This window comes from Capsicum annuum, chromosome 11 (assembly GCF_002878395.1).
Source record: "Capsicum annuum cultivar UCD-10X-F1 chromosome 11, UCD10Xv1.1, whole genome shotgun sequence".
NCBI lineage: Eukaryota > Viridiplantae > Streptophyta > Magnoliopsida > Solanales > Solanaceae > Capsicum > Capsicum annuum.
Genome location: NC_061121.1, coordinates 45,159,020 through 45,183,957, shown reverse-complemented (window position 1 = coordinate 45,183,957; position 24,938 = coordinate 45,159,020). Strand labels below are relative to the sequence as shown.

The following is a 24,938-nucleotide window of genomic DNA, read 5'->3' as shown; positions in this document are numbered from 1 at the left end:
TCATATTACTAAAAATAAATATCTAATAATATTTGTCAAGTTTATAAATTAATGGATAATTTATTTATTTGTGCCTATATTATTCTTATTATTAAATCCTATTCATTAACTAATGCATTTCACAAAATATTAATAATTTATTATATTCAAAGGGTGATATAATAAAATTATTCCTTTTATTTATTACTTTTTAAGCAGTGTGTCAAGTTAAAGGTGGACAAGTCAAAATAAATTGAGGTAGTACTTTCTCCGTTTTAAAAAAATAACGTATTTTAACTTGATACGAAGTTTAAAAAAATAATGAAGAATTTTGAATCTTGTGGTCCTAAATTAGAGTTATGTTAAATGTATAAAAATGCTCTTAATCTTGTAGTCTTAAACATGCCACATGCAAAGTTGAAATTAAAGTGTCTTAAAAAAAAAAAGAAAGGAGTCATTTTTTTTAAAATAGACTAAAAAAAAATTAGATCATTTTTTTTAAATAGATGGAATATTCGATACCATTTAACTTGACACAGTGTTTAAGAAATTACGAACACTTTTATAATCTAAAACAATGCTTATATATTTTTATAGATATAAATTATTTCATTAAGAATAATTGAAATTATATAAGTCAATTGTTTTTAATTATAGTAACCTAATATTTCGTGGGACAAACAAAAAAAACCTAAAAAAAAAGTGAAATGAAACAAAATGAGATGGAGGGAGTATGTATTTTATTCTGATACCGTAACTTAATATTAATATCTTTTCTTTAATCAAATCTAAAATTAAATATCTTTTCTTTAATCAAATCATCTTTGCTTGATTGTTTCTTCGTCAAAAAGAATCAACTATAAGTCCCTTTTTGTTTTTTTCTAGAAAATTGTCTGCTTATTTTCCAAGATTCTTTATTTTTCAAATGTCTTTGTTTTAAATAAGGAATATGGGATTCTTATACTTTGCCCATTCATAAAATGAGATTTTGAGGATCAGAAGACTAGTACGCAGGGAAATATTGTCCAACCCGATTTAGTATTATATCTGTTGTTTCCTTGCATACCTGATGTTTAATATGTTTACTTAAATTGAGGGTCTATTAAAAACATGTCTCTTTAAATTATATTTATTGAATTAAATTGGATATTGTTATAAATATATTATTATATATGTGAATGTGTATTTTACCATATACATCGAATGCCTATTTTACTATATACAACAAATATTTATTTATGGAAAAGTTAAAAACCCCAAGGTTATTTTTTTTTCTATAAATACAGGGGGTTTCCTTCATTGTAATTCATCCTTAAGACCTCTCAAAAAAGGTTATTTTGGAAGATTACTTGGAGCTTGCTTTGATGCCTACAAGAGGATCCCAAGTGATGAAGGTTGAGCGAGGAAGCCAAAATGACAAGAGTTCTACTATTTTGGAGTGACCAATAGAGCGACAGCCTGCCACTTTAGTGACGGACCGTCGCTTAGGCCGTCAAGTGAAGATCAAAAGGGACTACATCCTGGATAGGAGCGACAAGATAAGGGACAGTCAGTCCCACCCTTGACTGACCATCATATGGTTCGTCCCAACTTAAGCAGATTGGTCAATTTTGTTGAGCTTATTCCCATCTCATTTCACTTGTTTTATGGGTCACTTTTAGGTCCATTGTCATATCTTAGATTAAGACTATAAATAGATAACCTAAGGTCATTTCTTTCTTAGCTTGTTTTTGAATATTGATTATGATGAACCCTTTTGAGAGTGTCTTAAAGCTTGAAAAAATAAATGTTCAATCTCGTTTAGAAACGGTGATTGTAAGGGTGTTTCTATTTCCTTGCGACCATCGTAAGAGGTGGGTGCTCGTAGATTAATGAATTAAGGGTTTTTGAGTTTAACATACTCATTTGTTCTTAATTCCTTCTTCTTCTTTATGTCTATTTATTTATCCTTATTATTACATCATCTATCTATCCTCTATCTTTACTTTTCTGTACTTAAATTCGAGTCATTGTGGCTTGGATCGTATCAACAATCCACCTACAAAAAGGTAGAATAGTTGGAAGATTGAATATCTCCAAGTTATTATAATAAGAAACAAGAATGTGAAAAGTTATTTGAGCATGGTGAGATCACATGCTATGATAAACTGAGAGTTTATTGATATATTTATGTCATAGTAAACCAGAAGTGAAAGACACACGTCATGATAAACTTGGAGTTTACTAAAATAAAAGTTTGTAAATTGACATGAATGATTGGGACATCCCAAAGATGTGCATATTTAGTATTAGACATGTATTGAAGAACTAAAAGATTCTTCAAGAGTTGTTTGTGTTGTTTGTCCTCGTGATAAGTTGGTTGGATCAACTAATGTTGGGATTGAATCCCTTATAATTTTAAAAAGTATAAAAGATGAATATGGGCCCGTTCACCTGTCATATGATCTAAAAAGATGCATCGATATAGGATGATCACATGTGAGTTTGTTGTCAACCTGCAATTTGACATTCATAAAGTTGCTTGATGAATATAAATTAAGTTAAGAGCATAATTTTCAAATTGTGTAATCAAGGCAAATCATCTTGATAATGCTAGTTAAGTTGGTGTTAAATGCCTTTGATAAATAGATGAACCATTGCTAATAAGAACAAAAACTTCATGTGTTAGTTTGAAATATATACAAAAGTACTTGTATGCATCAAACCAATAAATTATGATTAATTTTCTCTCAAAGTTGGTTCTGAATAAGGAACCACATATTGTCCATCTAATAATTTTGATGTGTGATATATGGTTAATGAATATGTCATAATACACAAAGATGGATTTCTTAAAGAAGATTGAGGATGTATGTTAGTTTTTCTAACATAAGGGGGAGATTATAAGCAGCTATGAAATATGTTAGGAATTATCATCAGATCCTCATTGAAAAGATAATTTCAAGTCAAATACCGAAAGTATTTGCTGACTCAAATTTAATCTCATATTTAAGCTGCAAGTACTCCTATTTTGTATTCCTAAAGAACAAAGTCTATACATACGTAAAATGTGGTAGACCAATCGGTTCCAAATGAAATAATTTTTGAAAAGGATAAGGAGCAGATAATCATAATAAAAAGGCAATGTGCTCCTGAAGAGCATACGATATGACACTTCATAAAATCTTATGAGAGGTTCAAGTACATGAAAATAATGAAGTGATGAGATCTCAAAATATTATGCCACATTGTGAACCGATACAAAATAATATATCGTCGATAATATCTTTGATACAATATTGGTGAAATATTGTGAAAGATTACGAGGATCCAAATTCTACGTTTATTTAAGCATGTTGACATAGAAAAAATTATCAAGTGACATAAACGGACGCATCTTGGTAAGCATAAAACTTATTTGATTTGCAGTTTAGACACTTGAAGATGTCACATATGAAGTACAGAATATTGTCACTTGACAAATGTTATATGAAAACTTTTAAGGATTCAAAATGTTTGAAGCATATAAAAGTTTCTGAGAAACTTATCTATAATCCTTATATTGCATAAATTGATAACTTGAAAATTATTGGAACCCTTTGAGAGTTTTTAAAAGCAATAGATTATTTACTAGAATGAGAAATATATCGAATTGGATTGGTTATATATTTTAGTGCAATTGGTGTACTAATATATCTTGTTGATGTACCTTAAAGTGACGCTACTTCAAGAAATTAAAGGTTTCACAAGAAGTTAGGCTAAGGACCTTCAAGCATTTCAAGCTTTATGGATGAAGCTGGAATCTTTGGAAGGCTCCAATATGAATGACCTGAAGATATTTAATATTCTAAGTGTCTACCATTTAAGTTAACTTGTAATTTAAATGAAGGGCAATTTGGTATTTCTTTACTTCTTTTAACCTTTAGTATAAATAGTTAACTATTAGGGTTTGAACCATTAGTTTTTAAAGATTGGATATTTGTGCCTCCTTGAGAGCTTGATAACTCTTTGTTGATTTTCAACACTTTTCTAGTATTTGCAAGTAAGATTCTACCTTCTTGAAGATTCTAATATATTAGGTGCTTTTAGTTCCCAATTGAGTGGTGCTTTCGTTAGTTTCACCATTACATCTTTCAATTGTTTGAATCTAATTGTGTCTATCTTTCTTTAGCTTTTATCTTTAATTTGTATCTTGCTTCTATTTTCTTGTTTCACATCACTTGTAACTACTACAAGACCCAATATAACCTTTCGATTAATTTGTTAGCAGGTATAATTCTACTCCTACTAGGAGACATCGGAATAAGATTAGACATATGAGCTTATTTTATTTTAAAGATTGTAGTCTCAATCTTGTTGGTTACGTTGATGTTGGGTACTTATCTGACCTATGTGTTCATATGTGGGGGTACGGTCACATCTTGGAGAACAAAGCAGTTTATCGTAGTCATTTCATCGAACCATGCTGAGATAATAGCTATTCATAAGCAAGCCAAGAATGTGTGTGGTTGAGGTCTACAATACATCCCATTTGTGAAAAATACGATTTGACATGTGACAAAGTACCAATGATTTTTTATGAGGATAATGCAACATGTATAACACCACTTAAGATGGGACTCAAGAAGATAGAATGAAACACATTTCGTCAAAGCTTTTCTATACACACAAGCTACAAAAGAATGGTGATATTAACATGCAACAGATTCGTTCAAGTGACAATGTAGCTGATTTATTCACCAAGTCTCCTCTAATTGCAACTTTCAAGAATATGGTGCACAAGATCGAGATGCAAAGGTTCAAGGATGTTCTCATTAGGGGGAGTTAATACGCGCTGTACTCTTTTTTTCTTACGAGGTTTTCCACCACTGGGTTTTCCTTCTAAGTTTTTTAATGAGGTAGCCTATATTAGTGTCGGAGCCAGACTTTTGGTTAAGGGTGTTCATATTTTTTCTTGGGCAAAGAACTGTTTAAAAAGCAAAGAAAATAAAGCACTGCTGCATCTGTCAAGGTTCAAACCCGGGTTGTTGATGCGAAAATACACACTCTTGACCATTGTACTATGCTTCTCTAGCTTGTCAAGGGTGTGCAACAACATGTATATAGCCATAAATATCTGTATTTAACCTATATACTCAAAAAAATTTTCAACGAAGGGTGTTCATCTGACCACCCTTCGTTGGCTGTGGCTCCGCCACTGGCCTATATGCGTATTGTTAGAGATGTGTACTCTTTTTCCTTCACTAGATTTTTTTTTGCTGGGTTTTTCTAGTAAGATTTTAACTAGGCACATTATCTATTAATTAGACATTTAAGGGGGAGTGTTATAAATATATTACCATATGTAGTGAATGTCTACTTTACCATATATAATGAATGTCTATTTATGAAAAAGTTAGAAACCCCAAAGTTAGTTTTTCTCTATAAATAAAAGGGGTTTCCTTCATTGTAATTCACCTCTCAAGAACCTCTCAAGAGAAATAATAATCACTCTTTCTTCTCTCTCTATTCTTGTTGTTCTTACTTTATATTTCATAACAGATATATTATTATTGTTATTGTATATATAAATTTAAGTATATTTTCAAATAAACTTACCGTGAATTTTTATTATGTGTGTTGTATTGTTATTGGACCAAAAAAGCCCAATCAGAACTCCTCATTTTTCCTAAACAATAATGCCACTGTTTCTTATTAAAAGTTACCTTTTGTTTAGACGATATATATTTCTTAAAATATAATTTTATTATCGAATATTAGGATGAATAGTCTACCATCATTTGTTTTCTAAATTGTGCCATAAACTAATTATCCACTTCAACTACTGACAAAAGGAGAAAATCAAGTTCGTTACGATTAGCAAATTAGATTTATATCTTATTAATAGCAATGTAAGTAGCTTTCCTAAGTCTAAGTACCCTAATTATGTGTAAGTAAACGATTATGACAAAAGTAATCAGTTCATAATGAAAGCCCGTGTATATGTAAAAGTTATGTGTTGATTAGTAAATTGACAATTTTTTTAGTTAAATTGATTATTATTTATCAATCTATTCAATGATTTATCCAACGACAATTAGTAAATTTTCGTATGTTATCAAATTTCTAAATTTTATCTGAGGTCACGATATTTCATCCACAAGTACTAGTACATTATAGGGAAAAAATTCACTATTTTAAACTATCAACATAATCATGTTATACCATTAAACAAATACGAATCAAATTCACTAATATATAGAAGAGACTTAAAAACAGGCTGGAGGAGGTTGTCCTACCAGTTTGCTGCCTCAAGGTTAATTTGGTCATTTCAATTAGGAAATTGAGGATATTATGAATTTCTCATAGTATATACTATTTATCTGTATATTGCAACTTACGTGTCTTTCAAACATTCATCCCACAACTCAACGTGGCAAGTGGACATCAAAATATTTTTGTGTGTTTTTGCAGCTCATCTTCACATCTCTATGTCAAAGTTTTGGTAAAGTGATTTCCTCTTTGAAAATTGTAATATTGACCATCTGTGTGGGTTCTCTGCAATAATTGCTCTGTTTTATTATTTCATTATTTAATTTGGAGTTCTCTTCATCTGTTTGGTATTGTGTCTTCCTTCAATTTCTTTATTCATAATTTTTTCGTATTGCGATTTGATATGTTTATTATCTAGATAGTGACGTTTCCTATTTCAAAGAAAATTTCTCTTTCATTTTTTATCCGTACTTTTACAGGCATTGTCAATTTCGTACTTGTGTGTTCTTTGGTATATCTTTGCTTTTAGGTGTAATGATTTCAGAGGTGAACTTTGTTTCTTTGTGCGATTATGGCTTTAAATCTGTGGGTGTGCTTTATTTTCTCTGTTTTCACTAAAAATTTTTATTGCAAATTTGAATGATGGTACTTAAATTTTGTTGCTTTTCGATGTGATTTAGAGGAAAGGATATTATAGATTTATTATGAAAATTTGCTTGCTTTCTATCTATTTCATTTTGTTTTTATCCTACTTTTCCTCTGTTTACTAATGACGCCATAACAATTGAAGATCCTTAACCAGGAAAGAGTTCCTACTTTAGTCATTGTGCATTCAAGGTAAACTATTTTTGGGGCATGAAAAAAAAAACACGACGGCCACACCTCAATCTAAGTTGTGGATACGCAACATGTTTAGAAACTCACTATTGCCTAAGACAAAATTGTAAATTACTATGCATTTGCTATTACTGATGAAGCTACAACTACGAGGACTTCCAAAATGAGAAAAGGAATAGTGGAAGCCACATAAAGGCCAACTATTTCTCCCATCTGCACTAATAAATCAAAATTAAACTGAAAATTTTAAATTCTTGGAATATTATTTATGTATTCATTCGTTAACTGTTACTAATATATAGAAGAGGCTTAAAGCAGGCTGGAGGAGGTTGTCCCGCTAACTTGATATCTTAGTATTAATTTGGTCATTTTAATTAGGAAATTGAGGATATTATGAACTTCTCATATCATCATATGAGAGACCTAATGTTCCAGTGTAATACCCCGTACTAATCCTAGCTCGATTTAGCTCTTAGTTGCATGCTAAAAGGGATTAAGGCTTGAAATTTTCACTAAGTGTTGGGGACTTAAGTCATTTTCAAGACCCCTAAACTTCGAGAATTTTCATTTTGGTCTTTCCGATCCCGAGACGTTAGTTTTTGAGTTAATTCATGTTCAGCAAAGTAAGAAGTATATCTCGGAGAAGTTTTGAATTTTTCAGACAAGGATTGGGTCACTTTTTGATTTTGATTCCAGAACCTCACCGCGATAGTGGTGCATCGCGGAGGGTATAGCGATAGGCACATCATCGCGATGCGGTGAAGGTGTTTTCGTCCAGTTTTTGATTTATAATTTAGTGCATGTGTCATGATCTTTATCCTAGTGTTTGAAGTGCTTATTATTAGGTGAAAAGTATTCATAGAAATCACTTGAAGCAAATTTGAGCTAAGAGCCTTTGATTCGTCCCAAGTTTGGTATTCGATTCTATGAGGGTCAACTTTGAACATGTATAACTTTTGATATACTTGAAATTTTTCAGCTCAATACCCACCAAATTGTATATAATTGAATTAGCTCTCCAACAATACCAATTTTGCCTTAATCCGATACCCGAGCGAAAAGTTATGATCATTTTCGTCAGAACCAGTAAGACACCGCGATCAGACCGCGTCGCGATGAGCCTTTAATCCATATTCCAGTTATGAATTTTTGATTTACATGATGGAGGGGCAATTGGGTCTTTTTTCACCTCAACCCAATTCGTAAAAACACGATCTAAGACTTCAGTTAGGACATTATATGCCTATATTCTCTAAATTTTCTCTCAAGAACAAATCCTAATCATCTCCAAGTTCATCCATTCCATCACCTTCTCTTCAAGAAAAATCAAGAATTTAAGTTCCCTAATCCAAGAACTTTAAGAAAGCTTTCAAGATCATCTCCAAGACTTTCAAGGTCAAGATTTCTCCACCAAGTCAAGTCTATTAAGGTATGTGGAGTTATGAACAAGGGTATCCTTTTACCCTTGTGCCCAAATTGCGTGATTTTAAGATTGTATTTACTTGTTTTGATGTAGGGTTTATACCCAACTTTATATATTCTTGAAGCATGAGATTATCATGAGATTTAAAGATTTAAGTATATCAAGAAACGCTTATGTTTATATTTTTAACTTACAAGACTTATATTATGAATGAGATTGCACTATCTTTACTTGTTGTTGTTGAAGTATTTCAAGAATTATATTGAGCAGGAAGTTTTGATATGAATTACCACGAGTTTAAAGCATGAATTTTTAGCCCTAAGTTTAAGTGTTGAGATTTCAAGAAGATTATGCTTTTAAGCATTCTATGACAAGCTTATATCAAGATTTAAAGCAAGAATTGATCCTTTGATCCTAAGTTAAGATATGGAATCCACATTTGTTTATTTTGATTATAGTTTAAAGCAAAGAGAAGCAAACTGGTTTTCATTATAAACCCTTATGCTATTTTAAGGTGGATTTCGTAAGGTATGAGCATTAAGTAGTAAAGGAGTAGTATTTAGCATCGAGTTGGGTATGCGTCCAAGGTCGCATGCCCCAGGACTACGAGCCATCGTAGGTTAAGCTTATTCCCAATATGGATGAAGTTACAGATAGTGATAACTTAAGTTAAGGTCCTATTCCGATGGCAAGGGTAGGACAACTTTCCCAAACATGGGTAAGGCGTTGGACTCCATGATAACTCACATGGTTTATGTCGGTTAAAAGAACCTCCCTAAGAAAGATTAAAAGTAAAGTTTTCAGAACTAAGTATTATGGCTCACAAAGTTTGTCATTATGAATTATTATTCATGTTTATGATTTTATAGCTTTTGTTTTATTCAAGCCCAAGGTGAGTTGTTTACACTTAGCATGCATTATTTGAAAATCTATGAGCATATTGAGTTATTGTTTTATTTATGCATTCACCCCTACATACTCAGTACATTCCAGAAGTACTGATCCACATATATGTCTATGTGCCATATTGTCTCACAATATAGGTACCAGTTGTAGCATATCATAGTCAGACAATTCGCAACTTTCAACCAGCAAGTGATGAGTTATTTTGATTCAAGGAATCGAGTCAACTGTAGTTTTAGTATCATTCTTATATTCAGTTGTATTGATTAGAGATATCTAGGGGTTATGTCCCAGCTACCTATAGTTAATATTAGTAGAGGCTTCATAGAAAGTCAGTATAGTTGATGTATTTAATTTCAGTTTTATTTTGTATAATCAAAGTTGTAATCGTTTTATACAATTTTGTATTGAGCCTACTTAGTAAAGACATCTCTTCCGCTTATTTCTTTCAGATTAATGTATCTTACTTAGTTGCTCATGAGTTATGCTAGTATAAGAGTTAGTTTGGGATCACTTGTGGTCCTAAGCACCCTGTGACGTCTAGGGATAGCCTCGGAGCGTTACATCCAGCTTAATAGGAAACTACAAAAGATGTTCTCTTAGAAATTCACTATTAAAAAATTACTCAACTATGAGAAATTCATGAACAATTATTTTTATATCACAAAAGTCAAAAGTTACATTTCTTTTTTGTTATGATTCATTGCAAAAGTCCCACATCAATACTACAAAGTATTGATGTGGGGTACTTATAGCCTTAGGCTGGGCTCTCTCACCTTAATAGCTAGCATTTGAGGTATAATTCTCCCTGAGTTATAACTCTGGCATCAGAGTGATCCATCACCTTCCGTGCCCACCACTGGGATGGTGATGCCAGTATGATAGTTTTCAGTTGGGGCTAGCAAAAGTCCCGCATCCGTATTACAAAGTATTAGTGTAGGATATTTTTAGACTTGAACTCTCCCACCTTAGTAGCTAGCTTTAGAGGTGTAGTTTTATTTTAAGTCTCATACAACCAATAAAAGTTGTATAAGATTGTGTTATTTATTAGACATATGACATTGTTGGTGATCCCACCTGACAGCTCTATGGCTCTCCTTTCTCTCTCCTCTTGTTCATTTCTAATTTTCAAACGCTATTTGCTTTTGATTTTTTTAAATTTCTTTTTATAAAACAAATGGAAATAACTTGAAGTTTCAAAATTTAAAATAAACCACGAATCATATGTTACTATAATTGGTGAACTAGCTAAATAAAAAAAATAAAGTTATTACTTTTCAAATTTCATTTAATTATATATATATATATATATATATATATATATATATATATAACGCTAACAAATATGGGTGTATTAGTATTCATGGTTTGAATAAAAATCGATTCCAATGAATTTATATTTGACTTGATTTGATTTTACATTTTTAAAATCGAGAATATTTAATTTGGTTTGGAGTTGTTCCAAAAAATAAAAAATTAATCGATCTGAATCGATAAATTTTATAAACACACACACATATATATGCATATAATATATTATTTTATGAATAATTTTAAATATCTTTTATATATTTTCATTAAATTTATTTATAATTTAAATATCTTGTATTAGATTATGTCACGTTTTTTTTGGTAGAAGACCATGTCATGTTACTATTTAATGTGGTAATATTTGAATTTATTTTGTTTTGTAAAAATGAATTGTTGTCCTTTCTATTTTTTGCTTTTGAATGAATTATTTTTATTTTTCTCGTGTATATATAGTTAATAATCAAACAATCAGACCAAATCAAATCCAAACCGATGACAACCAAATTGATAAATATATTATTTGGTTTGATCTTAATAATTTATAAGCCGCCTATATTGATTTAGTTTTAATTATGAGCAATAATCGATCCAAATCGATCCATGAACACTCTTACATGATTTTGTTGATCAGTTACATATGTTTCTTCTTACACTTAACTCAAAATCAAATCATATTAAAATTTTATTATTATAATTAGCACAAAAATTATTTTTAACATATTTACTTGTGTTTCATCACTACTCACGCTATCAATGACCAGCTCAATGTGGTCTTATTCCTAAAAAAATGTTAAAATTTTAGTTGGAAGTTTTGTAAATGAAAGTTTCAAAAATCTAAAAACCGTGAGACAGTTTTTTGAAAGCTTAAACATATTTAAAGATTAAATTTTCAAAATATGATCAATTTTATAATAAAACAAATCTTTGAAGATTTTTTTTAGAATATATTGTCAGACATTAGCTTAGTCTCAGAGTTGCATAAGAGAAAAGTTTATTTTATCCCAACAATTTAAAATCAGTAAAAAAAGAAAAAATAGTAATTATTTTTAATTAAATAAATTAGTAAAACTAAATATGATTATTTAATTGGCTAAAACCGTAAAGCTATTTGAAGTAGTATAAAAGACCACCACCACCACCACAACATACCCAGTGAATTCCTACATAGTGAGGTCTGGTGAGGGTAGAATGTACGCAATCTATAGCATTACCTTCGAAGAAGTAGAGATGCTGTTCTCTATAGACCCCGACTCAGGACCAAAGACAGTAAACAAAATCGAAATAAAACATGAAACAAGATGGAATAAAGTAAAATAGAACCCACAAAGTAGTACTCTACACCATTAAACTGGGCACACACCCCTCACCCCAACTCTCCCACGACTACTAGTAAGACTAACACCAAAGCACTCCTATCTAAGGAAAAAAAGGAAAAAAAAGTGTGTTGCTACTAGGAAACGAACTCATACCAGTTCAGGCATCAAAGTGCTCAAGTTGCACCCCAAAGCCAAAGCACCCAATAGTCATCTGTGTTTATGAGTGCTTAATAATGCATTATAACCAATTTTGTTGTATCTCTATATAAATATATAAAAATTTTATCAGAGCAAATGGGCGCTCAAGCACCCGACACGGACCACGTGAGTCCGCCCCTGAGCCCTCTAACCTAGTTCGTGTCTTCTACAACTTCTTATCTAGGGCCATGTCCTTAGTAAGCTGTAACTAATTCATATCACATCTAGTCACCTCCCTCCAGTATTTCTTCGGCATGCCTCTACCTCGCCTGAAACCAGCCAAAGATGACCTCTCACACCTACGAACTGGGGCATTCGTGTCCCTCCTCATCTCTTGCCCAAACCATCTCAACCTCACTTCCCACAACTTGTCCTCCACCGAAGCTATACCCACCTTCTCCCGAATAGTCTCATTCCTAATTCTATCTCCCCTAGTAAGCCCACATATCCAACGCAACATCCTCATTTCTGTCACCTTCAACTTCTGGATATGAGAATTGTTAACTGGCCAACACTCGCTCCACTTGTCATGTAATGAATGCCTCACTCAACTATTACTTGACATATCTCATGTGGGATAAAAATTTTCGTGTGGGATATTTATAGCCTTGGACTCTCCCACCTTAATAGCTAGCTTTTGAGGTGTAGTTTTCCCTGGATTATAACATTTTTCTAAAAAAAAAAAAAAGGGTAGCCCGGTGCACTAAAACTACCGCTATGTGCGGTGTCCGAAGAAGGGCCCCACCACAAGGGTGTATAGTATACAGCCTTACCTTGCATTTCTGTCAGAGGCTGTTTCCAAGGCTTGAGAACCCATGACCACCTGGTCACGTGTCAGCAACTTTACCAGTTACTCCAAGGCTCCCCTTCAATTATAACTTTTTCTATTTCACTTAATGTGTAGCCGCTCAAACAGATCCTACGAGCCCTCTGTCAGACAGCATCTAATTGTCATTATGGATCAGCTCATTCCATACGTGGCTTGAAATTTCCCTAATCCATCATTTTGGATAGGCCCTCTCATGCCCGCCCAACTCTATGTGGGTCATGGGCCGGGTCAGCACCCCATTTTCTTAAAAGAAATTATTTTTAAAATCTAATTTGAACGTAAAAGTGCTCAAACATAAACTTGTAAGATAATATTACATAATGTTGCTAATCAAGTTTCCAGTCCATAATTAAATTATCTTAGTAATACTTATTGATCAAATATTAATTATCCAATGCTTTTGATAATTTAATAATGCCCATTATGTACGAAGAATTTCGTATGGTTTACTGACTTTAGTATAATTTGGATACATATAGTGTCTTTTTATTGGTTTGCAGCTGGTCTTGGTACAAATTTGTTAGAAGTCAAGCTTGAATTCAAGTAAAGATTTGGTTATACCTTTGCACCATCTGTATTAAAGTGGGTTATATGTCATGTCTTCAATATAAATCTCTTATACTCTATGCAAATATTTCGTGTATATTTGTACAAATAAATAATTTGGTTGAACATAAAGCTTATATAAAACTTAATAACTCTTAACATCGTTAATAGATAGAAAATTGATATCCTCCAAATCAAATGACGATACTAGTATGAAAACTAAATCGTTAATGAGTAATAACGAAACTAGTGATTAACTTTGTGATTAAATTTTAAGAATTTCACTAGACTTTGGGTTTTATAATATGTTGGACTAAGTAGACTTTAAATTCGGGATGCTATTTTTATTATTTTTGGTTTAATTTTGTAATTTGATTAAATATTCTTTTTATTTGGCCTATGGGCTAACAGACTTAGGTAGAGCTAAAAAGCACATCAAACCATGAACTAGGTTGAATGAGGCCCGGCTAACCCTATGTCGACGACTCTATTAGAAAGGTTAATTTTTCTTTTCTTTGTATTAGAAAAGTGATTTATCGTTCGTTATTTCGCTCAAAATATCACTCAAACAGAAAGTTTGAGGTATCAAGCCATTACTTTTTAACATAACACCATTTTTTAAAGCCAAACTCAAAGAAAGAAATTCAATAATCAATTTTAGCTCTGGCAATTGATTATGAACAAGGAACATAAGTCTCAAGTCTCATTTCAAGTAGCCTTGAAAGATTAAGCAAATCGAATATTCTTACATAAGAGTAGGGAAACTCAACGGATTACCCAAACATAGTTCATCAAATTAAGTAACACACATAACTAATTAAGAAGACTAATCTAATTAATATCGATAATCATCATCAAAGGTCATGTAGTTGTTCCTCCTGCTTCTTGCATCTCTATCAGCCTGCTGAATCAAAATCATTACCATTAAACCCCAAAATAAAAAAGGCATGTAAAAAGAATATATGTGTGTACTAACATATGCTGTGTGCATTGGCATAAAAAAGAGAATTAAGTACAATGGTATTACCGCACTACTCATTTAAAATCCTAAATCCGCTTCTACGAAAAGGAGACTTTCAAGACAGATTTCAAGATTTTCAATTTCATAGACAAAGGCTTGGTAATTGATCCAACACCTTATTAAGGTTAAATTATATATAATCAACTCTTTTCTATGAAAACATTTCACTACAACAATCATGTTTTATTTAAAATTGATTTTTACATTATATCTATAATCTATATCTATATTTATAATCTATATCTATTATCTATAATATATTAAAAGTGTGAAGGGCCTTAGAAATGCTGTTTGGACCTTTTGCCCTTCATTAAAATATTTCGCAATAGACAAAATTATCTTTTGACTATTTTCTAAATTTTTTAGAACTTGAAAATTCATTAAACATTTGGTTATTAAACCTTTCCTTATTTAACTTATGTACCTAAAATTTAGGACTTTAAAGTCAATTAATTTTTTTACCTTAAATAAATCTTTAAATACTTCAATGAATTTGGTAGTTCAAGTTGGCCGTAAGTTTTTATTAAAGTCGTGCTAGTATCCCTAAAATATAAGGAATAAAGATTTTAAAATATATGGTATAAGAAGGAAAAATTTATGATAAAAGGTTATTAGTGAGAAATTACTTAAAATAGATGGTTCAAAGAATCTTTGTGAAAATAAGGAATGCTAAATATTTTTTAGGAAGAAAAAAGCAGGAATCTTAAAAATTAAAATATATGATTGGAGAAAATCTTTTCTTGTACGTATAATATTTGACTCCTATATTATATAATTTCAAAAAGTCCAGTAGGCTATAATTTTATCCACAAAGTAATATGATCAAGCAATTATGTTGCTGTTTTTTTAAAAAAATTCTAATAATAAATTTGTCTTCGATATAGTTTTGCATCAATTATTTTCTGAGTATTGAAAGTTAGGAATTGTTCTCTACCTCTGATTATAATACATCTTTAAATACTCAAATTATATTTGCCAACTACTTTTGTTTAGAGAAATCAAGAAACCTGATACAAGTGTGATCTCGTAGATGGGACCCTTTTTGTGTATGTCAAAGGCAACCGAGAGAAGGCCCGAGCTTAAGTGTGGGAGAAGCCAAAAATCACCCCTATGTGTGCACTAAAGGAGTGGCCTTGAAACCTTATTCATTAAAAGGGCACCTTTGTCATTTTAAGTCTTTTGGGGAATGTAATATAAATAGAACCACTTAGGGTTTTATTCACTTAGTTGATCATATTTTGAGATTTGTAACATTTGCAACACTTTAGTTCTCTCTCAAGAGCTCCAACCGAAAATAGGGATAGACAAGTGAAGATTCACTTGTGTTTGTATATTGGCTTGAAACGTTGGTGTTTAGAGGAGGTAAAGGCCCTCTTGTGTCAACGTAGATTTAGATTTGTGTCGCGGATAATGTTTAAGGGTCCAAGAGTGTAACAATTCTTGGGTTCTTAAGATTGTCCCTTCATTTGGTCTAACTATTTTTCTTGTATCTCGTTGAATCCATGGTTCCTTGTTGTTGTTAATGTACTCGTAACCTTCTTGTTGTTGTAATCTTGTTGTTTACGTATTGACATAGTGAAGCCGTGTAGGGCCTCTTCGATTCACTATAATCCTTGTAATCTTGTATTCTCCATCTACTTTGTTGAATATTGTTGTTGGTGTCTTGAAAACATAGAGAAGCCGAGTGGGACCTTTGATTCTCTATTGTTGTTGATCTAGTAGATCTCTTGAATCCTTTTTGTGTGTTCGATCTTGTATCATTTGGTATCAGAGCTTGTGGTTGATTTTGTTCCAACAAAATCAATCTTGGGCTTGGTAGTTGAAAAATACAAAAAAAAAAAAGTTGTTGAAATCTGAAAATTCCAAACAAAAAAGGGCAGAAATCTGTCCATCTTGTTCTTGGTTGAGAAAATGGTGTTGTGTTGTTGTCTTGGTCGAAATTGGTTGTAGATCTACAAAAGATTTTAAATTTTTTGTTTGTTTCTTCTGTTGTTCCTTTCTTATCAACACAAAAGTGTCCAAATCTAAAGTTGACCTTGTAATATTGACTATTGTTGTGGTGACTTGAAGTTGGCCATGTGTTGAACCTTGTTGTTGAAGATTGGTGGCCGATTGGTGGTGTTGTTGTTATGTTCATGAATATTGTTATTGTGTTCATCTTATTCTTTACCTAGTTTTATAACTTAAACTACAAAAAGTGCAAACTTGATTCAAAAAAGTGAAGATAAAAGTTTTAAAGTTTGTTGGTGAGAAGAACCATCACTTCATAGACTTTTCAACTACTATCCTTAAATCAAGGAGCCTTGTTTGGTGGAACTAGTACAAGTCAAGATCATCCATTTGAGAATAAACTTACAAAAGACTCAAGACTTATACTTTCCCTCCAACACCAATTGCTTTTCATTCTAAATTATGTGAAGGTTGAGAATTTCAAATTTATGACTAAGTTGTGTAGGCCCGAGACAAATTACATGTTGCCATGTCACCACTTGCTACTGTTCATGTCAATAATTAAACTCAAATTTGGATTTTTCTAGTTTCTACTTGTTGATTCTTGGTTTCATTAGTTGATCCTAGAACTAATTAATAAACTAGTAAACTCCTACTATATTGTCAATTAGTCTTTTGCATCTCTTATTCGTGTCTACGTTTCTTTTGTGCTTTTGTCATTTTTATAATAGTAGTGCTTCTTGGTTCAAGTTCAAACATTACTTACTTGAGTCATCCAATAAAGAATCCATTCCAACTAATGAGTAGACTTACTCTTCAACTCACCACAACTACAAGCCGACTTGCAAACATTTGTGACATTAAGTGTGAGGCCACAACGTAAGTGAGAGAATAGTGAGGTTGTTTGAACTAACTTGTGTTTTGTTTTGTAGGTTTTGTGTTGTATTGTTGTGTGTGACATAGTGGACTGATTTAGCGACTTGTTGGATCGTAACTTGAAGGATTAATTCTGATACCATTAAAATGGAACCCGAGGCTTCAAATGCTCAAACAATGGATAGTAATGCCATCAATCTCATTTTGGCTCTCCTTGAAACTATGTCCCAAGATGTGGCTAGGTTGAATGTGGGTTTTGAGAAACTAGATACGGATGTGGCATCAATGAGTGGGAGATTAGAGCGTGTGGAAAGTCAAAGGAGTCGACCATCCACCCCTCAACACATTTCCCCGACCACTACTCCCGAAGCCTTGCACCAAATGTTCCATCCACCGAGATAACCCTCCAATGTCACAAACTAAACTCCACTGTAATCCTTCACCCGAGACCATGAGAGGCCAATCCAACCACCACTTCACCAAGTCCAACAAGAAGGACTTGAAACCAAATTCCACCCCACAACCTGAGCCCTCTAAACCAAACTCCACTTGGCCAAAAACCTTATTATCCACCAAATCCAAACCCGCCACTACAAACTCCACTCAACCTAAATAGACCTATCCAACATGAGGGGTATGGTCTATTTGATGATGGTTACATGAGGGGGGAAGAGGTACGAGGTAAACATTTTGATCCAAGGGAGGTTCATGGCTGAGAAGGAAGAGTTGGTCATTGGAACCAACAAGGGAACCAAATCTGTAAAGTAGGACTAAATACCATCAAAATGAGGCTTCCAATCTTCAAGGGTGAGAGTGATCCCGAATATTTTCTTGCATGGGAATCCGCATGTGAGAGGGTCTTCCAAGTCAATGATCTTACCGAAGAGAAGAAGAGTTTCTACGCGATTGCTCACTTTGAGGGCTATGCTACTACATGGTGGGAGTATGTTAAGCGTTTTGGCAATGTGTTTGTAGAGGGGTAGCCCCCTCCTTGGTTTCGGCTAAGGTACCTCATGAGACAAAGGTACCTACCCAAAAAATATTATCAAGAGCTCCTTGCCAAGTTGTATAACTTGAGGCAAGGAAACAAAAGCATCGTGGCTTACTAGGATGAGTTCTAATAACTCATCTTGAAACTTGATCATAAAGGGGAACAAGTGAGTCATGACATCATTATATTCAAGGTGGGTTTGAATAGAGATATTGCTTCACGGTTGACCTTACACAAGTTCGACATAATTGAATCCATTTTCCAAGACGCCTTGGAGATTGAGAGAGAGATACGGGAAAGGGCGGGCAGCAAGTTCAGGGGCAATTACCCTCGGATTGGCACAAGGACAAGATTGAATGAGGATAAACCCAAGGCCAAGCTGATCCAAGCCGAGACCAAGGTTTCCCAAAGGTATCTTCCGAGAAACGAAGGTAAACCAAATTCTACTTCTCGTCCTAAAGGATTTCAATGTTTTAAATGTCAAGGGTGGAGGTACAAGGATAATGAGTGCCCAAATCGAAGAAATATAATCCTTAGGGAAGAAAAATTGTATTACCTTGGTGAGGAGGTGGGGCTTGCATCAAATGAGTTTGATGAAAACGCTCAAGATGGAGAGCAAAAAGCCAAAGTAGAAATAGATGAAGGCGTGAAAGATATTTGACTGGTTGATGGAGAGTGTATAGTACCCTTGTTTATGGCAAGGAGAATCATGCTTAGTTATGGTTTAGAAGAGGAAACCGAGGGTGAGGATAATGAAGAAGAGGAGGATCCGAGAGTTCAAGAAGTGGGATTTCTCCACAAAGACCCTTTGATACTTACTAACCGAGATGCTAGCACTTTGCCTAGCATCCATTCTTCTTACATGCAGGTTGAAGGACATTCAAGCCCAAGGAGCAATCTTGATGATCTCATGACATCCTTGGTTGAATATCCTAACCTTGGGAGGAGCTGAGAAAAGATTATTCAAAGAGGAGAGCTTACGGGTGAAGATTGCTTGAGTTTGAGGTCAAACTCCTCTCAAGATGGAGAGGATGATACAAGTGTGATCTCGTAGATGGACCCTTTTTGTGTATGTCAAAGGCAACCGAGAGAAGGCCCGAGTTAAGTGTGGGAGAAGCCAAAAATCACCCCTATGTGTGCACTACAGGGGTGGCCTTGAAGCCTTATTCATTAAAAGGGCACCTTTGTCATTTTAAGTCATTTGGGGGATGTAATATAAATAGAACCACTTAGGGTTTTATTCACTTAGTTGATCATATTTTGAGATTTGTAACATTTGCAACACTTTAGTTCTCTCTCAAGAGCTCCAACAGAAACTAGGGCTAGACAAGTGAAGATTCACTTGTGTTTGCATATTGGCTTGAAACGTTGGTGTTTAGAGGAGGTAAAGGCCCTCTTGTGTCAACGTAGAGTTAGGTCTGTGTCACGGATAGTATTTAAGGGTCCAAGAGTGTAACAATTCTTGGGTTCTTAAGATTGTACCTTCATTTGGTCTAACTATTTTTCTTGTATCTCGTTGAATCCATGGTTCCTTGTTGTTGTTACTGTACCCGTAACCTTCTTGTTGTTGTAATCTTGTTTTTTACGTATTGACATCGTGAAGCCGTGTGGGGCCTCTTCGATTCACTATAGCCTTGTAATCTTGTATTCTCTATCTACTTTATTGAATATTGTTGTTGTTGTCTTGAAAACATAGAGAGGTCGAGTGGGGCCTTTGATTCTCTATTGTTGTTGATCTTGTAGATCTCTTGAATCCGTGTTGTGTGTTCGATCTTGTATCAAAACCCATTATATTTGTTGCAAAGTTGATCCTCTTGGCAACGAGGAGAACCATGCAACTGTACCCCTTTTTAATTAAAAAAGTATTATAATTTAATTATATTATTTTAATATCTCGATTATCGTATTGTTTTGTTGTATTATTTTTTTTGCTTGATACAAGTGGTAGATGAATGTTCGATCGAACTTTGAGAATTTTTATGTAAAGGTTAGGTTTGATCTTATTATTCTCATATCTCGATTATCGTATTGCTTTATTGTAGTGGTAGATGAAAGGTTAGGTTTAATTTTGTTTTTCTTATATCTCGATTATCGTATTGCTTTGTTGTAGTTTACACATGTAGATGAAAGATTATGTTTAATCTTATTGTTCTCATAGCTCGATTATCGTATTATTTTATCGTAGTTTACATGTGAAAGATGAAAGTTTGATTGGACTTTGAAAATTTTTTATAAAAAAGTTAGGTTTAATCTTATTGTTCTCATAGCTCGATTATCATATTACTTTGTCGTTAGATGAAAGTTTGATTGGGCTATGAAGAATTTTTGTATAAAGGTTAGGTTTCATCTTATTGTTCTTATATCTTGATTATCGTATTGCTTCGTTTTAGTTTATATGTCAAAATTATTTAATTTTAAATAATTAAACGTTACACGTGCGAGACACGTGCAATTAAACTAGTATATATATATAGAGAGAGATAGATAGACAGAGAAATGATGGTGTTATAAAAAGATTTAACCGCATATAGTTTCAGTCAAGGAAACACCAATATTGCTAGATATGATTGAATTATTGGTGTTGGATTTTTCTTAGCTATTAAGAATATGTAGATAAAAAAGACAAGTTATTAAATTAAAAAAACAAAATTAAAAATTGTAATAATATTAATATAGATTTACCTTGGCTAAAAGCCTTTCAAATGCTTGTGGTCCATGTTCTTCAATATATTTTTCAGCAGCAGTTAGGACATCATCTGGCTTACTGAAAATGTCCTTTTTTAGAGGAACATACCATATTTTGACTTGTGGATTTCTGTAAAATGGTCTTATGAAATTCTCATAAACATAAGCAGCTCCATTGAAATAAGGTAAAACTAGCCAGCAGATTGCAGCTAGCTTTGCATAAGACCATATTGGAAACCTGAAGAATATTATAACATCATCAAAAAGTCAGTTTGCACTAGAAGTAAAACAACAACATATTCAGTGTAATTTTACTTTTAAGTTTATAAGTGAGATGTAAGAATCAAGGGTTGTGCGTATGCATGCAGACCTTAATTAGCCCCACCCTGAGAGATAGATCGAGACGTTGTTTCCGATCATAGGTGGAGCCAACTTAGATGAAGGGTGATCTGCTGCATACTTTTTGGTGGAATTTATGAGGTGTACAAAAGTTAAATGTTGATTAGATTATTATGAATATATATTTAATTTTGCATTACGCTTAACATAATTAAAAAAAAAAAAAAATTTACATTCTTCACTAAAACTTCGACTCCACCACAATTTTCAATAGATCTTTAACTCAAATAAAAGTAACTTGAAAAAAGAAAACAACGAGGTAAAAGAAGCCTCGGCACAATGCTAAAGAAAATATGACAAAAAAATAAAAAATAAAAAAAATCACTGCAATAAAATTATACATCATCAAAGTACAAAAAAACACTAAATAATAACAAAAATAAAACAACAGATAAGTATAAAACCTAAAAATGTGTCTTACCATTCAATGACCTTAGAAAAGCTAAGCTCAAAGAGAGTAATCAAAGAATAAAGAACCCAATACGTTAGCCATTGTCTATCATCTGCACGAGACTTTGTCTCTATTGCCTTAATAGATGCATACCTGCCAAATTATTCCCCATTTAATAATTAACAAAAATCAGCTCACACAGAGACAAAAAAAACTACTAAAATCAATTAAAAATAACTCCTTTTTACCTACTATTTCCTTCGTCCATTTTTACTTGTATATAATACTAAAAATCCATTTTTACTTGTATATAATATTAAAAATAAATGTTCAATAATATTTATTTACTTTAAAAAATTAATGAATAATTATCATTTCGTGTCATTTTATCCTTGCTATTAAATATTTTTTACTATCCAAACTACGTATTAAATTTATTATTATATTTAAAGAGTAATATAACAAAATTATTTCTAATACTTATTGTTTCTTAAAGTGTATGTCAAGTCAGTAGTGTATAAGTAAAAATAAGCGAAGGAAGTATTAATCTAAAGAAAGTTTAGAGGTTATACTGTATGTTACACTTACAGAGGGTATACAAGAGATACTAGAGGCCTGGAGAAACAGAAAATAAATAATGTCAAATAAAAAACTTGAATCTTTAGCATGTGAAATGAGTAAATAAAATTTACTTAGCAAGAAAAAAAATGTGTGATCATTATTATAATATATATATATATAAACTTGAAGAAGATCTAGTCTAGAAAGCTTACAAAGCAAGAACATCAATATTTTTGGCAATGACAGCAAGAACATTGTTGTCTGAATTACCCCCCATTTTTTGATACGTTCAACTAGTAAGAAACAGTAGTGTTAGGGGAGAAGAGGCTATTATAATTACTAGAAGATGGAAGTGAAAAGCCTGAATTGTTGGTAGTGTAAATGCATGGACTTTTTAGTACAGAAAGTAGTCAAGAAAAGTCAAAAAGGTAAGTGGAAAAATGAGTGATTACTGGGATGTACAAAGAAAATACTACATGATTGAAAACAGTGAGCAATATTTTTGTAAGAAGCATCTTATGTTACGCGAATATCGAGGCACCGAAAAAATATTGAAACATCATTGATGGATGTTTGTGCTCTGTTTTAATTTGGAAAAATTTATATAACGTTGCTAAATTTATTATAATTATTTAAAATAATTTTTTAAATTTGTAATTTTAATTCGAATACATCATCAAAAAATATATGTATTTATATAAAATTAAGTGATGTATCAATTTAAAATTAAGTGTTGTATCCAAAAGAATATTAATGTATTCATGTGGACTAAATTAAATTCTTTTAATAATTTTTTTTTAAATTGAAAATAAAATAATAACTTTAAAAAAATTAATATTTATGTAATTTTTACTTCGATTTATGTAATGGAAGTTGTCTCGAGACGATTTTTTAAATTTTTAGAAAGGAATAACTTTCGGAGATAGTGACTTAAAAATGATATGATATTTTCATGGTTATAAGCCTATTGAAACTTTGTATATGATTAGATTCGGCTACTTTTCATTTTCTTTCTCTCTAATTTTTTAAAGTTATTGGTTGGATTAAAGACACATATCATAATTTAAAATTAATGATTAAAATTTAGTTAGTTAAATCAAAATTCTAATTATAATTATTTATTTCCATATATTTAATTATATTTGTTCCTTAAATATCTATTATATCTTTTACTCAATATTTTTTTAAAAACTTTTTTGCTGCCACAAATATATATTAAAACCTTTTCCTAAATATATATTTTTTAAAATTCATAATATAGTTAAAATTTTAATTTTTCTAATTGAGAATTCAAAAGAGCTACATAATGAAAATATAATGAATTTATTTAGCACAATTGTATATTTAATTTGGCACACGTCTAATAAATTTATTTGACATAAAAAATAAAATTATAAAAATTTCAAGCCATAATTTTTATTTTTTTTATTTGAAAAATATTACTTAAGAAAAATGACAAACATTAGTAAAAAGAGAAAAAAGTAAAAATCCAGCAGAAAATTGTTCAAGGATAGAAGTTTAATATATTTAAGAAAGATATAGTGAGTTGTTAAAAATATTTAAGCAACAAATATATGGAAGTAGATATTTTTTAAAAAATATATGAAAGTAGATAATTATAATTAAAATTTTAGTTTAACTAATTAAATTTCAATTATTAATTTTAAATTATGACATATATCTTCAATTCAACTAAGAAATTAGAGAGAAGAGAAATGGAGAGTAGCCGAATCTTATATGATTTTGAACAGATCATTTACTAGGTATATATAAAAATATCTTACTAGAGTAATATGAGGAGTTAGAGTTAATTTATTTTTAAATATAAAAATATGTTCTCTTTTTTTAAAACAGATTAAGAAAGGTTAGGGTCACTTAATAATTGCATTTTTCTTTTTCCTTCTTCCTTTTGTCGTAATCTGCTTTTCAACCTCAAGAGTTTGGGGGGTTTGAGCCACAGGTGATAAAAGAGTTTTAAAATAAGGTGTAGGTGACACAAGTTTTAATAATTGAGTAGAGGTGATAATTACTTAATTATGGTTTAAGAAAGTTTTGAAAATTTCAAAATAATCCACAAGTTTTTAAATTTATACTTTGATCCAAATGTTAGTAAATATATAACGGGGAATGAAGGAAAAAAAGGCGCATTTTTCTCTCTCCTCATCCGTTGTTATTTTCTCTCTCTTCACGATATTTGTTGTTCATTATTGCTGTTGCTTTATTCATCATATTCTGATTCATTATCATCATCTTATACTTCATTATCATCTTCATATTCTTCTTGTTGACCATTGTTGTTGTTGTTGTTGTTGTTACCCCAACTGTTGCTCTTTGACCAAATTCTTATGTCAAATTTTATTTTGTAAATCACTTTCAACTTTTGAATTTACTTGAGAGGAGACTTTGGTGAGTCAGATTATGCTTTTTAGTTGAATCTGGGTAATTGCTAGTGTGTTGTTTTTTCAACAATAGCTTGCACACGAATATGAAT

General features: G+C 31.8%; 1 protein-coding gene across 2 annotated transcripts; it reads right to left on the bottom strand.

The window, feature by feature from the left end:
• Window positions 1-14,276: 14,276 nt before the first annotated feature.
• LOC107846901 (HVA22-like protein c) lies at window positions 14,277-22,877 on the bottom strand. Of its 2 annotated transcripts, none has more exons than XM_016691174.2 (5): window positions 22,660-22,877; window positions 22,475-22,501; window positions 21,917-22,039; window positions 21,094-21,334; window positions 14,277-14,477 (listed from the first exon to the last, which is right to left on the bottom strand). In XM_016691174.2, the coding sequence occupies exons 1-5, from the start codon at window positions 22,722-22,724 to the stop codon at window positions 14,409-14,411; spliced, it is 525 nt and encodes a 174-aa protein (XP_016546660.1). In that variant the 5' UTR covers window positions 22,725-22,877; the 3' UTR covers window positions 14,277-14,408. The 2 variants fall into 2 exon arrangements, with proteins under 2 accessions (XP_016546660.1, XP_016546661.1); XM_016691175.2 differs by having other exon boundaries at window positions 14,277-14,474; window positions 22,660-22,876.
• Window positions 22,878-24,938: the final 2,061 nt, after the last annotated feature.

Coding starts and splice junctions, on each gene's coding strand:
- LOC107846901 (XM_016691174.2), bottom strand. CDS start 22,724: ATGGGGGGTAATTCAGACAACAATGTTCTTGCTGTCATTGCCAAAAAT. Junction 22,040..22,474: donor GTATCTCTTGTATACCCTCT/GTAAGTGTAACA, acceptor ATAATTTGGCAG/GTATGCATCTATTAAGGCAA. Junction 14,478..21,093: donor TTGAAAGGCTTTTAGCCAAG/GTAAATCTATAT, acceptor ATTTTGATTCAG/CAGGCTGATAGAGATGCAAG.